Source organism: Balaenoptera ricei, chromosome 8 (assembly GCF_028023285.1).
Source record: "Balaenoptera ricei isolate mBalRic1 chromosome 8, mBalRic1.hap2, whole genome shotgun sequence".
Lineage (NCBI taxonomy): Eukaryota > Metazoa > Chordata > Mammalia > Artiodactyla > Balaenopteridae > Balaenoptera > Balaenoptera ricei.
In genome coordinates this window covers 69631740-69645161 of record NC_082646.1, presented here as the reverse complement: position 1 = coordinate 69645161, position 13422 = coordinate 69631740, and the positions used below count along the sequence as shown (strand labels likewise).

At 49.5% G+C, this 13422-nt stretch overlaps 1 protein-coding gene across 5 annotated transcripts in view; it reads right to left on the bottom strand.

Moving 5' to 3' along the window:
- Positions 1-13422, bottom strand: part of MICAL2 (microtubule associated monooxygenase, calponin and LIM domain containing 2) — a 218993-nt gene that overhangs the window by 93020 nt on the left and 112551 nt on the right. For 4 of the 5 annotated variants that reach the window (XM_059931145.1, XM_059931149.1, XM_059931146.1 and 1 more), the window contains exons 16-21: positions 8199-8267; positions 5397-5540; positions 3848-3970; positions 2607-2825; positions 2272-2373; positions 927-1052 (exon numbers count right to left, since the gene is read on the bottom strand). In XM_059931145.1, the coding sequence (XP_059787128.1) occupies positions 927-1052; positions 2272-2373; positions 2607-2825; positions 3848-3970; positions 5397-5540; positions 8199-8267 (783 nt within the window). The remainder of the gene's footprint in view (positions 1-926; positions 1053-2271; positions 2374-2606; positions 2826-3847; positions 3971-5396; positions 5541-8198; positions 8268-13422) is intronic. The other variant, XM_059931150.1, reaches the window with a different exon arrangement.

Here is a 13422-nt window from a genome sequence, read left to right as displayed (position 1 = left end):
AAAAAAACATGAAAAGTGCTCCAGAACCCAAACTTAATCATTGCTCACGGACGCATTTCATTATCTACTCAACCAACGTTAGCTCCCCACCAACTCTCCACCCTCTACACTGCTACCTGCGTTATCCTTCCAGAACTCAGAGCAGATCCTTCCGTGCCTCTTTACAAGAGGGCAGAATGAATTCCTTTAACGCAAAAAGAGCAGGCTGACTCTCACCTCATTCTCTGCACTCCCATAAATACCTTTATCTGAAAATCGAGTTGCACCAGAAATGTCTTTTGATTCATGCAAGTCCTATCTGCCTTCCTTACCACATGCCAGATCCTTTCGAAAATGCCCTTCCCCTACACTTCTTTCTAGCAAAATCCCTCCATATAATCTTTAACACTTGGCTCCCATATTACCTCTGCTGTGAAGCCTTCCCAGGCTTCTCCCTTCTGGGTTCCTAGAATCTTGCCTCTTAAACCTCTCATAGAATGAATGAATAGTACTGTCTGAGGTTCACCACGTGAGACCGCCATTTTGTTAGGCCAAAACCAGCCAAATTTGGCAACATCATGTGGTAAAATGTGACACATTTCTATGCTGAGGTGCTGCTTGCCGTCTACACTGTATAAGAGAACTGTACCTCCCTCCTCTTTGTTTTCTCAGCATCTGGCACGGTGGTTGGCATACGGTGGGTGCCCAGCGAGGGCATGCTGAACAAGCAAGCACCATTTGATAAGGTTTTGTGTGCTGCCTCTTCTGCTTTGTTTCTTGCTCCAGCACAAAACCAAAACCAAACCCAGGACCGATGTAAAGTATCTTACAAATTTTCCTCCCGGCCAAGCCAAGATTCAGATGGTTGTCTGTGTAGGTGGAGCACAGCAGGAGAATATCTCAGAACATGCAGGGAGTGGGGGAAGCTAATTGTTCAGGACAACTACCTTTCTGGCTGGAGAAACAGAGTCAACAGTCGATGGAGAGGAAGTAGCAGCTGAATCAGGAGATGGAAGGCAGGAGGGAGGAGACGGAGGATGAGTGTGAGACAGGCTTTTAGAGAGTAGTTTATTCTGCACAGAACAGAAACAGAGGAAACTATGATTATCCCCAGGGAAACGCACAGTGATGCTCGCCTCGACGATGCAGCCCCCAAGCCCACACATCCAAGGAAGGGAAAGGACATCCAGGCCCACGTCTCGGGACAGAAAGGTAGCCTGTGTCTTTGGAGCCCAGCAGGACCATCTGACCGCTGGTTACACTTCACTCTGCTACAACTTTTCTGGCTCCTTCGTCACATCAAAATAGCTGGAGCAGAGCCATCCTGCTCCTGCCTACGTCTGCTGCTGACACCAGCACTGACTCCTGAAGGCCTCACTCTGGAGCTTGGTATGAAGTAGTAGTTGCAAGCTTAGGAAAGGACAAGGCCAGGCTACTCTGGGGTAGATGCTCCAGCAGGGACCTCTGCAGCCACATGGAACCCTAAAAATGCACTAAAGGCAAAGTATCTTTCCCATGTCTATGACTCTGCCAAGTAGCAGAGGACACAGGTCTGGAGGAGGCCGGGTGAAAGCAGCAGAGGCGGTATGTTCTAGAGACCAGGCTTGTTGCAGGCAAGGGAGCACCTTACACGTACAAGCGCAGCGGGGCCTCATCCTCAACTCTGTCATCTCCTTGTGAGCACACCCTCTTCTTCTCAGCAAGTTTCTAAATAAGTGCCTGGCCGGGGGCGGGGGCTGTGCTTTCTATCCTGAGGCAAGGCCATTCTTCTGGCTGGTGCTGCCTTTCGCGAAAGCAGAGCACAGGTTACAGCACGTGGCTGACCTCGACATTCACGGTCTCCCCGATCATGACCACGGGGGCATCTCTCCATCCTGTCCCCAGACTTCATGAGCAACTGGTTTGCTTTCACCTTAAAGGCACTGTGATGTGATTCCTGCAATTGACCAGCTTTCCCTCTTTGTGTTGACCCCTAGGAAGCTCAGCCTACTCAGAAGCTGTCTAAGATCTGACAGCACACATGTTTCTGTTCAGTAATGTTTTCCTATGACCTGAGCCCGCTTTTCTGCCTTGGTTTTCCCTTTGTCATGATTTGTCTAATTATTTTGAATCTTCTCATTTGGAGCTTTTTTAGACGCCAGTCCAAATCCTTTGGTGACTTAAAAAGTGAATAGCTTTTCAGGCTACAGAGGGAGGAGGAAGGAAGAAATGAATCGCCAGAGACTGATACAAGTAACCTCCCTGGATGTCCAACACCTGGGTTCCTGGGGGCTCTGAAAGCCCCGCATTTACCTGCGGGAAATCCCCGTGTCCAAACATAGAGGCAAGGTGAGCCGCCTTCTCCTTAATGTTCTTTTTGTGAAATTCCCTGTTGGCCAAATTCTCAGCCCTTTTCTGCAGCCAAGGTGAGAAAGGAGAGAGAAAAAAGAGAAAGAGACAGACACTGTGAGGGGAGAGGCGGGGAGGCAGCCAGGTGGGCTTGCGGCCCTCAGCACATGCGGCAGGATGGGTGATGGGGAGGAGGAGTCGGAGACGGCACCCGCCCTGGACAGGAGGAGGGAGGGGAGGAAAGGAAGGCAGCCTAGACACAGGCAGGGCAGAGACAGGGCAAAGAGCGAGGCTTTCACCTGGAGAACCTTTTCTTCCACTTGCTGCAGCCGCCGCAGCACCCCGGAGAGGGCCAGCGCTCCCTGGCAGGTGGCAGGCAGGCTGGCGGGATTTTCAGGCCCGCCCAGCTGCAGGTCAGACTTGGCTCGGGCTCTCCAGGGCCTGCTCGGGCACTCGCCGCCAGCAGACACTTGCTTTAGCTCTCGGAGCACATGCCCCGTCACAACCACCAAGGGGAACTGGGGGAGAAGGAAAGTCAAGCTTCCTTCCCAACTGTGGCCGCCCTCCCGTGGATGCCCCGCCACCGTGAGGAATCCCCACGAGGACCAGGGACAAGGGCACGCCAGATGCCACCTTGAGTCAGATTCCGAACTAACCTTGGGTGCTGACTTTCCACCACCTGCATCAGAATCACCTGACATCCTCCTTAACAATACCGTCTTGTTATTAACAACACTCCAGACCCACTGAATCAGAGCCTGTACCACCCTGGTTCCCAAAGTCTGGGCCCAACACCCAGATATTCAGGTTTAATTGGTCAGGGGGTGGGTACCAGAGATTGATATTTTTAATAAAGCTCTCTAGATGATTCTTACACACACATAGAATCACTGCAATATGTCCACACTGACCTCCTTTGACCTCCACTCCCCGAGAAGCAACACAAAATTCCTAATGCTGACCGGGCACTTTTGAGTGCTGCGGTCAATAATAGTGATTCTGTTCAAATTCCAAACCCAGAGATATTAGCTGGAAAAAGCCTCAGCCCATGGCTCCTGGCTGCCTCCCTGCCCACTGGGTAGGTCCTCATCTGCTCAGACACCAGGGGAGGTCTAACCACATCCCAGTCTTACCCCTTCAATGGCATGCGGCCAGCTGGCCACCTGAGCCCATTCCACCATCACTGTCACTTCTCCATTGATTTAGAAATCAGCCTACTCAAGAGGTGTACAAATAAGCTAAGTGTCCCAGGGGCATCACGCAAAATACCCTGTGTGGTGTGGTCTGTTTTTCCCCAAGCAAATAAAGCACCAAGAGCATGGTAGTTGGTCAGTCGATACCCCTGACTGGCATGTATTTTAAGATGCTGCATACTTGGTTATTCCTACGTATAAGGGTCGTAACCTCAAATTGTGTTTGCCTTCCCAGAGAATCTACAGTCAGCCCTATGTGGGGTGCAGAGACAGCCACGGACCCCACCCCTCTGGATCAAAGTTCCCTCTGGTTTCACCAAGACAGCATCCACTGGAAAGAGCCCTACCTGCCTTTTCAGAGTTGGTGATGGGCTGGGTGTGGGCTCCTCTGGCTTGGGACGGCGAGAGTTAACAGGAGAGTCAGAGGAAGAGCGCAGTATGGGCTTACCTATCCCTGAGACACGGTGCTCCTGGGAGGAGGAAGGTGAGTCCGAAAAAGCAGCCGCAGGAAATAGGAAGGAAAAGGCGAGTCAGACAGACACTTGGAGGGAGGAGAGGAGGAGAGTCAGGGAGAGAGAGTTTGAAGATGCTGAGCGAGCCCTGGCCTGAGCTCTGACAAGCTGGGCCCAGCTGGGAAACTTGAACCCCGGCCCTCTGTCCGTGTGAACAGCAAGTCCCATGGTCCCCTTCTCTTGGACAACGTGTGAATCCCCAGGAGGCAGTGCTTTTGGCTCAGACCCGCGGCACTGGGCAGGCACATACCAGGCCAGGGTGGCGAGTCCCAAAGTCCTTCCTGCCCACTAGATGAAAGGGATGCTACAGTCCTTCTGAAGGAAGAGAGCCCTCATCAATACCTGGGGGCTGCAAGGGGCCAAGCCTCCAGGAGGGACAGTTGAGAAAACAATTCAGACAGTTACAAGTCTTAGGAACATGGCCCTCTTATAATAAAACCTGGCTTCCTGGGGAAGGTCGGTTTGTACAGGAGGGGCATGGTCTACATCAAGACTAGGAAGATGTCTATAATTGTCTCTAAACAGAATTAACCAATTGTTTGCCTTTCTCCTGAGAGGAGCCTAATTCTGTCATGTGACAGATGTTCTCCAAAGAAAAACTGAACCCCTTGTCCCAAGCTTTTGTAATGTGACAGTGGTGCCCCAGAGGAATTCGGGGGAGCAAATGGAAACATCCAAGTGCAGACTCCAAGTCAGAGGCCAAGAGAAGTCAGCTGGGTCTGCAGCCTGACCCACAGCATCCCACCTCCTTCAGCCTCACATGGACCCTGGTCAGACGCAACAGCTCTGCCAGCCTGACCCAAGGGAACAAGGAGAGGGGGGCACCAGGGGACACTCTCGAGGTTGGTCCCCATTCCTATGGGCCCACATGGAGCTAAGACCCTGGTTTGGATGGGTGTTCTCACCAGGGACTGGGCAATCAGCATCTCTAAAGCTCCACCATCTCAAAGATGGCTGCAAAACAAGTCATGGTTGCAAAGCAAAGCAAAATCAGGGAAAGGATTTCTTCCCCAGTGCAGAATAGGCATCAGCAAACTACGGTCCTCGGGCCAAATCAGGCCCGCTGCCTGTTTTTGTAAATAAGGTTTTATTGGCACATGGCCACGTGCATTTGTTTACAGATTGTCCATGGCTGCTTTCATGCTACAATGGCAGAATTGAGTCATTGCAAGAGAGACTGGATGGTCCCCAAAGTTTAAAATATTTGCTATCCAGCCCCTTTTAGAAAAGTCTGACTCCAGATCTAGAAGAAGCTTGAGACTCCTTTTGAGCCAGGTCTGGCTGGCACACCTGAAATCCAGTGCTGGCCTGACATTTCTGCTGGCTTCTCAGAGGGTTCTGGTCACCAGGAAGGCAGGGTCAGTGAACATTTGACAGGACTCACCTGCCTCAGGAGTGAGGGGTTCCGAGAGTTCTCCTCGAACTTGGCCAGCAGCTGACTTGCCATGGACTTGACTTTGTTCTGATTTCCACCTTCTTTACAGCCCTCTTGATTGGAGCCCAAGCTCTGGCTAGGAAAGGCTGAAGGCTGCAAAGGCCAAATCAATGCATTGGTTGTTGGTTCTGGAACACAGATATCAAGGAGGGGGCCTGGGGGCTCAGGACAAGGACAGTTCCTGAAGAAGGACACCCTCTGTGGTCTGAGGAAATGAGGCAAAAGCAGGAAGCAATGCCCACTCTGGAGACAATGCTCACAAGTGGGACGAATCTTCTCAAAGACGGGCACAGCTAGGCTTGGGAGCCAGAAACTTAGTGTTTGAATTCTGACTCTTTCACCTCCCAGCCCAGGGACCTTGGCAATTTACTTAACTTCTCTGAAGTTTCCTAATCTGTAAAATGCGAGCAGTAACCCACCTTCACGTGACTGTTGAAAAAGTCAAATATAATAATGAAATGATAAGCAGAATAGTTTTCAAAACATATCATGTGGCTGACAAAGGGTGAAGAATTGGGGGGTGAAGGAAGCAAGAGAGGGTGTCAGTGAGGCAAGGCACAGGCTCTGGGCTTCCCTTCTCTCCTCTGCGCCCCACTCCCAATGGCAACGAGTCCTGCTCTGTTGTTGCTATCTTTAAAAAAAAAAACATTTAATTTTGAAATAATTTTAGATTGACAAAAAACTTACAAAGACAGCACAGATAGTTCCTGCGTACCGTAGACCCAGCTGCACCTAACGTTAACATCTGGAATAATTATGGCACTGTTATCAAAACTAAGAAATTAACACCGGCACAATACCATTAACAGAACTATAGACTTGATTCAGATCGGGCCGGATGTAACGGAGGTGAAGGGCCCTTCTCATTGCTTTGTTTCGGGACACGTGATATCAGCACGACTTGTGACTGCTTAGATGTTGACCGTGACCAGTTGGTTATGCTGTTTTATGAAATGCAATTCTATGTAAGATTTTCTTAGCTCATCTGCTAAAATAAAACTTTAAAACTGATGGGTGTCCGGTGAATGTCTGTTCCCCGGTACCATAGATCTGCTCCCATCAACCTCAGAAATGCAAATGGCATTGTCACGTCAAGAGGGTAGTCAGTTTTCCTGAGGAGACAATGAATTTCCCTCCCAGGAACAGATGTTCTCAAAACAAAGATATGTTCACTTAGAAGAAATTCATGGGAAGAGGCAAGCTATAGTCAATTGTTTTTTGGGTTTTTTTTTAAGATTCCCTAAGAGTAGCAGCCCCATGGGAAACCTTGTATGCACAGCCACTCTGAAGAGTTGGACACACACAAGCCAAAGAGTCACTCCCTACTTCAGAGTGGGAAATGTAACTGCATAGCAATCCAGGCTTGAGTGTGAAGAGGGCAAGTTTACTAGGCTGGTCACTGTTTGCACAGGCCAAAGTAGGCCAGGACAGTGGGTCGTGCAGACCGGCCCTTTGCAGACATTCATGTGCACATGAATCACTGGGGGTCTCCTTCAGACCAGATTTGGATTCAAGAGGTCTGGGGTGGGCCCTGAGAGTCTGCATTTCTAACCAGCTGCCAGGTGATACTGGTGCCCTCGTTCTTGGCCCACACTTTGAGTAGCAAGAATTTAGAGAGAATCATTGCTTGGTTAAATCTGACTTAAGCAAAACAGCTGGCCCAGAAAACTAGAGCCATTTCAGAAGGGGCAGGTGCAACCAGATTTCTTCCCACACTCTACATCTTGTGCTGCCAACCACAGAAACAGCACAGACACCCCCTCAAATAAGCCACAGATGAAAGGCAGGAGAAGACTTCCCCCCGGGGATAAAATGTATCCAAGGGAAGCTTCTTGGGAGGAGGCGGGAGCGAATCACAGGCACTTAAGGCAGAGCCAACACCCGTAACTGGGGAATGGGATGCTTCTCCAGCCCAGTTCATCAGCCACGGCTTCATCCTCTCAACTGTCTCCCTGTTCACTGGCTTCTTGCTCATGCCAGAGCCAAGAGCAGCAGTTCTTCAACCATATAAGATAAAAGAAGTTTTTTTCTAAGTCCTATAAATGAAGTATGAATGTATCCTACAAATTATCCCCCTTGCTACTGTGTCATCATTTTGGTATCAGCCAGTAGGCTAGCTAAAGCTGATATCCTACAGTTCACAGACAGTATCTAAGCTTGCTTTTTGGAATGAGCTATATATCTCAGGTATCTTTACAGAGCTGCCTGGGGAAGCAAGAACTGATACTCTTTTTCTGATCAATTTTTTAGTAGCAGGAGAGAGACTCAGGCTTGGCTTTGACAAAGTAGCCTGTAACTTTCTTCTCTCACCAGAAGGTGGCATTTGTGGGTGCTGGGACATTTGCTTTACAGAAAACACAAAAGGTAGAAACTAGGACTGGGAGAAAAGTGGGACTGCTGGTGCCTCTTTACTACTTACTATTAATAGTGATTATATCTTGATTACCCTAGGTGCCAAAGACCATGATTGGCATGTTATACCGTCCTCTTACTTAATCTTTAAAAATTCTGCAAAATGTCATCCATTGCAAATGCATCATCTGTGTTTTACAGATATGAGCCATACCCTGGGAGGGTGACATAGCTAGTGACCAGACCCAACTCTTTCCCATCAAGCCAAGCCTGGAACCCAGTGGTTCATGAGAGAGGAAAGAAAGAAGGGCAGGGCGACTGCCACGGTCAGGCGGGCGGGCTGTGGCCACTGGCTGTCAGGAAACGGGCTTTGTGTAAACCGACACTGAGCACACGAACCTCGTCCAGGTTGTTGAAGCCTTTCCGCCTCCGCTTGCTCATGTCATTCTCTTCGGTTCGGCTGTCCACCTGTGATGGCCAAGAAAGCATGGTGAGCTCAGGGCTGTCAAGGGCTGCGATGCCAGCACTGGGGATCAGGCCCTGCCCGCCACCGCTGCCAGCCCAGGAAACAGACGGGCAGCAATTACCCTGCACCGTGACAAATGCTCTCGGCTCTGTTCAGGCGCAGAGGAGGGAGCCTTCCCCAACCTCGGGAGCCAGGGGTTCTGTCAGAAGCGGGTGGGAACACAGCCCCCAAAATCATGTCAAAACGTTCCAAAGCACAAAGAATCCCTGTCACATGGGCAGGGATTGTCTCCCTGTCAATGAATGACCCTGGACTCAGAGTGGTCACAGCCGGGCCTGCTGATGCTGCCCCGTGGAGATCACCTCCTACGAAGAGGTGCCACTGGCTCCCCTCACGGGCAGGGATTCTCGGGACTTAGATCAGCTGTCCAGGAATTTGATGGCAAATTACGCCTGCCATTCAGCCACCGTTGCAGCTACTGGTAAATGATATTATGTTAACTTCAAAGTAGCATCAGATATGGCCTGAAAACTATGGTGACCATACAGCCCAGTTTGCCCAGGACAGTTTGATGTATTGCTTTTCCCCCCAGCATAATTATGAATAGTGCCCCCTTTCATTTTCAAAACTATCCTGGTTTAGACAATAAATTGCATGGTTGTCCCATTGATAACCCCTTACAGCCTACTTTCTTCTTCCAAAATCTGGACATTTAAATCCAGAGAACCCTGCCCCACCTAAGCCCATTGCATGACCCTTGCAAAGGCCACCCAAGGGCGCACTTGCGGTCTGACTTATCTCCTCAAGGGAAGGAGGGGGACTGCACAGGTTGAGCTGATGTTACGAGCTGGGATGGGGCTGCAGGCTGGATTTAGTGCCTCGCCATGCACCCTGCTGGGTTAGCCGCTCCTTGACACTGGGGTTAGACCTCGAGCCGGGACCTTCCCCAAACGGCCAGCCCACTGAGGACCGTGGAGCCGTCCCCACCGACTATGCGTCCCTCCCTGGGGGAGCCTCCGACACCCTCAGCGGGGCCCTCCACAGCAGGGCCAGATTGACTCCCAGCCTCTGTTCCACACTGGATGCAGCTGAAAGGGCTGCTGGCCACCCTCTCCTCTCAAACCCAGGCACGCTGCCCAGTCAGCCCCACACATTCTCACCTCGCCCCATCACAGAGGATCCTTTACCTCCTGGTTGTTCTAAATCAACGGTAATGATCAAAGCCCCCAGCACGCAGTCTAGTGTGTACTCAACTTACTTCCACAGGCAAGCACCTGCTCCCCTGCACTCACCATCATCCCGCCCCTCCTCCTATTTACCAGCGCCTTAAAAAAAATTTTTAAGACAGAATTAACTACAGTTTAGTCATTGATACTTGTTCAAAAATGTGACCCTTCCCTTGCTCAGGCAGCAGAAAACAAGAGATGAAAGGGCCTCGCCTTCCCTTCAACATTTTCCTCAGCTTCTAATAAATCATTATTCTGTGAATGGAAATGATTTCAACCCAAATGTTTGGGCAAACACCAAGAGAAACAGATGACCTTATGTACAGCATCGGGTCCTAGAGGCCCAGGCTGTCTGGTGCTTGGTTCCACGGCCTGTGAGCCCTGCACTGGCCCGGAGACGAGCCTGTGAAAGTACAGGGTTTCCTCCCAACAAGAACACGTCATGCATCGTCTCAGGGGTTTCTGTTGTTCTCCTTGTTTCCACCTTAAATGAGGACCTGGCTTCTCCCTCAAAGAGCAACACATCTTACTCTCTTGCATTCAGCAGCCCTTGCTGTGACTGGTCCAGCTGAGCCTGCGTGGATCCAAACCCAGTGTGTTAGCCGCAGGCTCACAGAAAACCCTCCTGGGGGGAGTGTACCCAGCAGCAGCACCTAAAAAGACCCCCAAATCCTTGGGGGGGGAGGGGTGAAAGGAAGTGGGTGGGGCAACATCAGCTCCTGTGATTCAGCCTGACCCCTGGGACAATAAAATGCAGTCTATATGGTTAGCAACATACAAACCCAAAGGGCCTCTGTTCTTCCTTATAGATTTATCATGGAAGCACTGATTCTCAGCTATGAAGAAGAGCTAGGTTAACACAAAAAGCTTGAGAAAACACAAATCTAGAGATTTATCTAATTTTTTTCTTATCTGTATATCACTATTGGGGAGCCAAAAATGCCTCCGTAACGCCCTCTCCTTGGACTCTGCTTAGCACTATAGAGAATTGGGGTACAAGGGGGAAGAAAATACTTGTTGTGCCCCGAGAGAGTATGAGAATAAACAAATAACTCACTTTCTTTTCTTATTAATTTTTCCTGCCCTTTCACCCTAAGATACTTTCTTATCATTATTTCCCAATGATTTGAAAGATTCTATATACCAAAAGGCATTTATTAAACTACTTGGTGTTCTCCATTAAAAAAAAATCAAAGACATATGTCTACCAATCTCATCATTTATTTGATCAGCACAAGATAATCACGTTCCCATAGTGCCTGGCTTAAGGTGATTTTAGCCCCAACTTTATATTTAGTTAGCTGGTGGAGAAATTCAGACCTAGGTCATAGGAAGAGAAGGTTGGCCATTGTAGGCAGTGTCCTGAGAGTATAGTGGCCACCATGATATTTAGAAAGATGGTCAGTGACACTGGCAAGAGAGCTCTTCCCTTCAATGGCAGAGCAGTATGGAGCCATGGGTTCGAGTTCTGACATGAATTACTTCCCGGCTAAGTGACCTTAGGAAAATCACCCAACTTTTCTGACTTTAGTTTCCTCACTTTTAAGATACTACACTATCTAGCTCATAAGTAAGTTATTGTAAAGATGAACAAATTCATGTATATAAGATACTTCTTCTCCTCTGAAGTGCTATATAAGTGTTAGACATTTTAAGTTAGGTTAGTGCTATTCACAGAATTAGAAAATCTGAATTCTAGTTCTGGCTTTGACATTTACCACCTATATGGCACTGCATTATAATCTCCCTAAGACCAAGTTTCCCCATCTCTAAAACTGGGATGAGAACATGTCCCCTGCCTTCCTCAAAATGTAACAAGAGGAGCAAATACGCTATGACACTGTAAAATGCTGGATCCGTCATGATTGCAGTACGGAAGCCAGTGGTCAACCCAACTAGTTTCACCGTTTTCAGAAAACGAGCATCTTCATTTAGTCAGTATGGGATGGGGACCATCACTTACAGAGCCCCTTCCATGTGCCAGAGAAGGAGCTCAGACCTGCAGCTCACACTTGTTCAACGTTGTCTTCGCAGCAATGCAATGTTTATGTTATTACGATATTTTGCAGACAAGCAAAGGAACTTTGAGAGGTTTGAACACGTGCTGAATCCCCACCAGACCCAAATACGTATTTGTCGATTGGGCTTCAGCTTGCATCCCCATTCTATAAATCAGCGCCGAATCCCAGGCTGCGGTTACACAGAGGACAGGAGAGCGATCACACTCAGCAGTGACCAGCAGACCACAGGTGCCCAGGGTGGGATGGGGGCGGGCACGTTGCTTAAGCCCTGTGCTAACTGACCTGGGCAGCATCAGTACCTGGGTTGACTCCCTAAGCCGTCTTCAAGTCTCTGAAGACTCGTACTGAGAAGTACGAGAACCCTAGTGGGAGTTGTGGCTGCTGGGTGGGTGGTTCTGTGAAAAGAGCTGGAGAAGGGGAGTGAGAGGAACTTAGGAAGTCACACTGGAAAGTCAGCTCCCTCCAGCAGAGACCTTGGCCCTCTTTGTTCACTGCTGTGCCCCCAGCACTGAGAACTCAGCATAATACGGGGACTCAGTAAATCTGTGTTGAATGATTGGGTGAATGGAGGAAGCACTTTCTTACATAACCGCCCCTGGATCTTTGGAAAGTGTCTGTGCAGGAGGGTCAAGGAGAAGAGCTGGGAGGGGGACCTTCCAGCTCAGACCAGACACTGATCTGAGTCATGCTTTGTGAACCCCACTCCACCAGGGCCAGCGCTAGAGGAGGACCTGGGTCGGAATCAGCCAGCTGAGCAGCATAAATCCTGGGGCCACCCAACTGGCTTCTAGGATGGACTTTCCAGGGACAAATAACAACTTCTGTGTTGTGTTGTCCCTCAAGGAATGGGCCCAGAATGGGGAAAACAAAGATCAGGTACCTCGACTATGTATGTAATATACGATGCGTCATAACTGAAGTGGACATAAATCCAGGCATTACCCATGTGTGGTAAGACGAGGAGAGCGCAGACAGGCAGTGTGTGTGTGTGTGTGTGTGTGTGTGTGTGTGTGTGTGTATGCACTCACAGGCACACACAGGAGACGGAGACCACATATGTGTGTTCAGATGTCACCTGTGAGCCTGGTGACAAGAGCTCTGGAGTCTCCAGGAACTGTCCCATGCTACGAGGCTTCTAGCTGCTGACTGGGACAGAGGCAGATCTGCAGCAGACCAAGGGCTTTTCTTTAAGAGGAAAACAGAATCCCTAAGCTCTTCTCCTCCTCCCCAGGCGTGGGCCATCCAGTCTTCAGAGATAACCAACCCCAGTAGGTTACCACTCACCAGAGGCACAACCCTCTTGGTGTGGAATGGGAAAGTCATTCTCTCTAAAATAAACAAGTTTCTGGATGGAGGAAGAGCCTTCAATTTTGCCCAAAGTTGTTCTCTTTTGCTGGAGTTTGGATGTTATTAGGAAAATAAGATTAGGGAGGAAAGAAGAATTTAACACCAACATCAAAAACCAGGAGGGAGGGCTTCCCTGGTGGTGCAGTGGTTGAGAATCTGCCTGCTAATGCAGGGGACACGGGTTCGGGCCCTGGTCTGGGAGGATCCCACATGCCGCGGAGCAACTAGGCCCGTGAGCCACAATTACTGAGCCTGCGCGTCTGGAGCCTGTGCTCCGCAACAAGAGAGGCCAAGATAGTGAGAGGCCCGCGCACCGCGATGAAGAGTGGCCCCCGCTTGCCACAACTAGAGAAAGCCCTCGCACAGAAACAGAGACCCAACACAGCCAAAAATAAATAAATTAATTAATTAAATTAAAAAAAAGAAAAAAAAATTCCAGGAGGGAGAGAGACCATTAAGACTGGCTCAGGAGAGAAACAATGAGCCCTCTTCAGATTAAGACCCCACATGTGAACAAAGGTGGGCTGCTCAATCCCCGTATCAAGATCGTCCTCTGAAGTCAG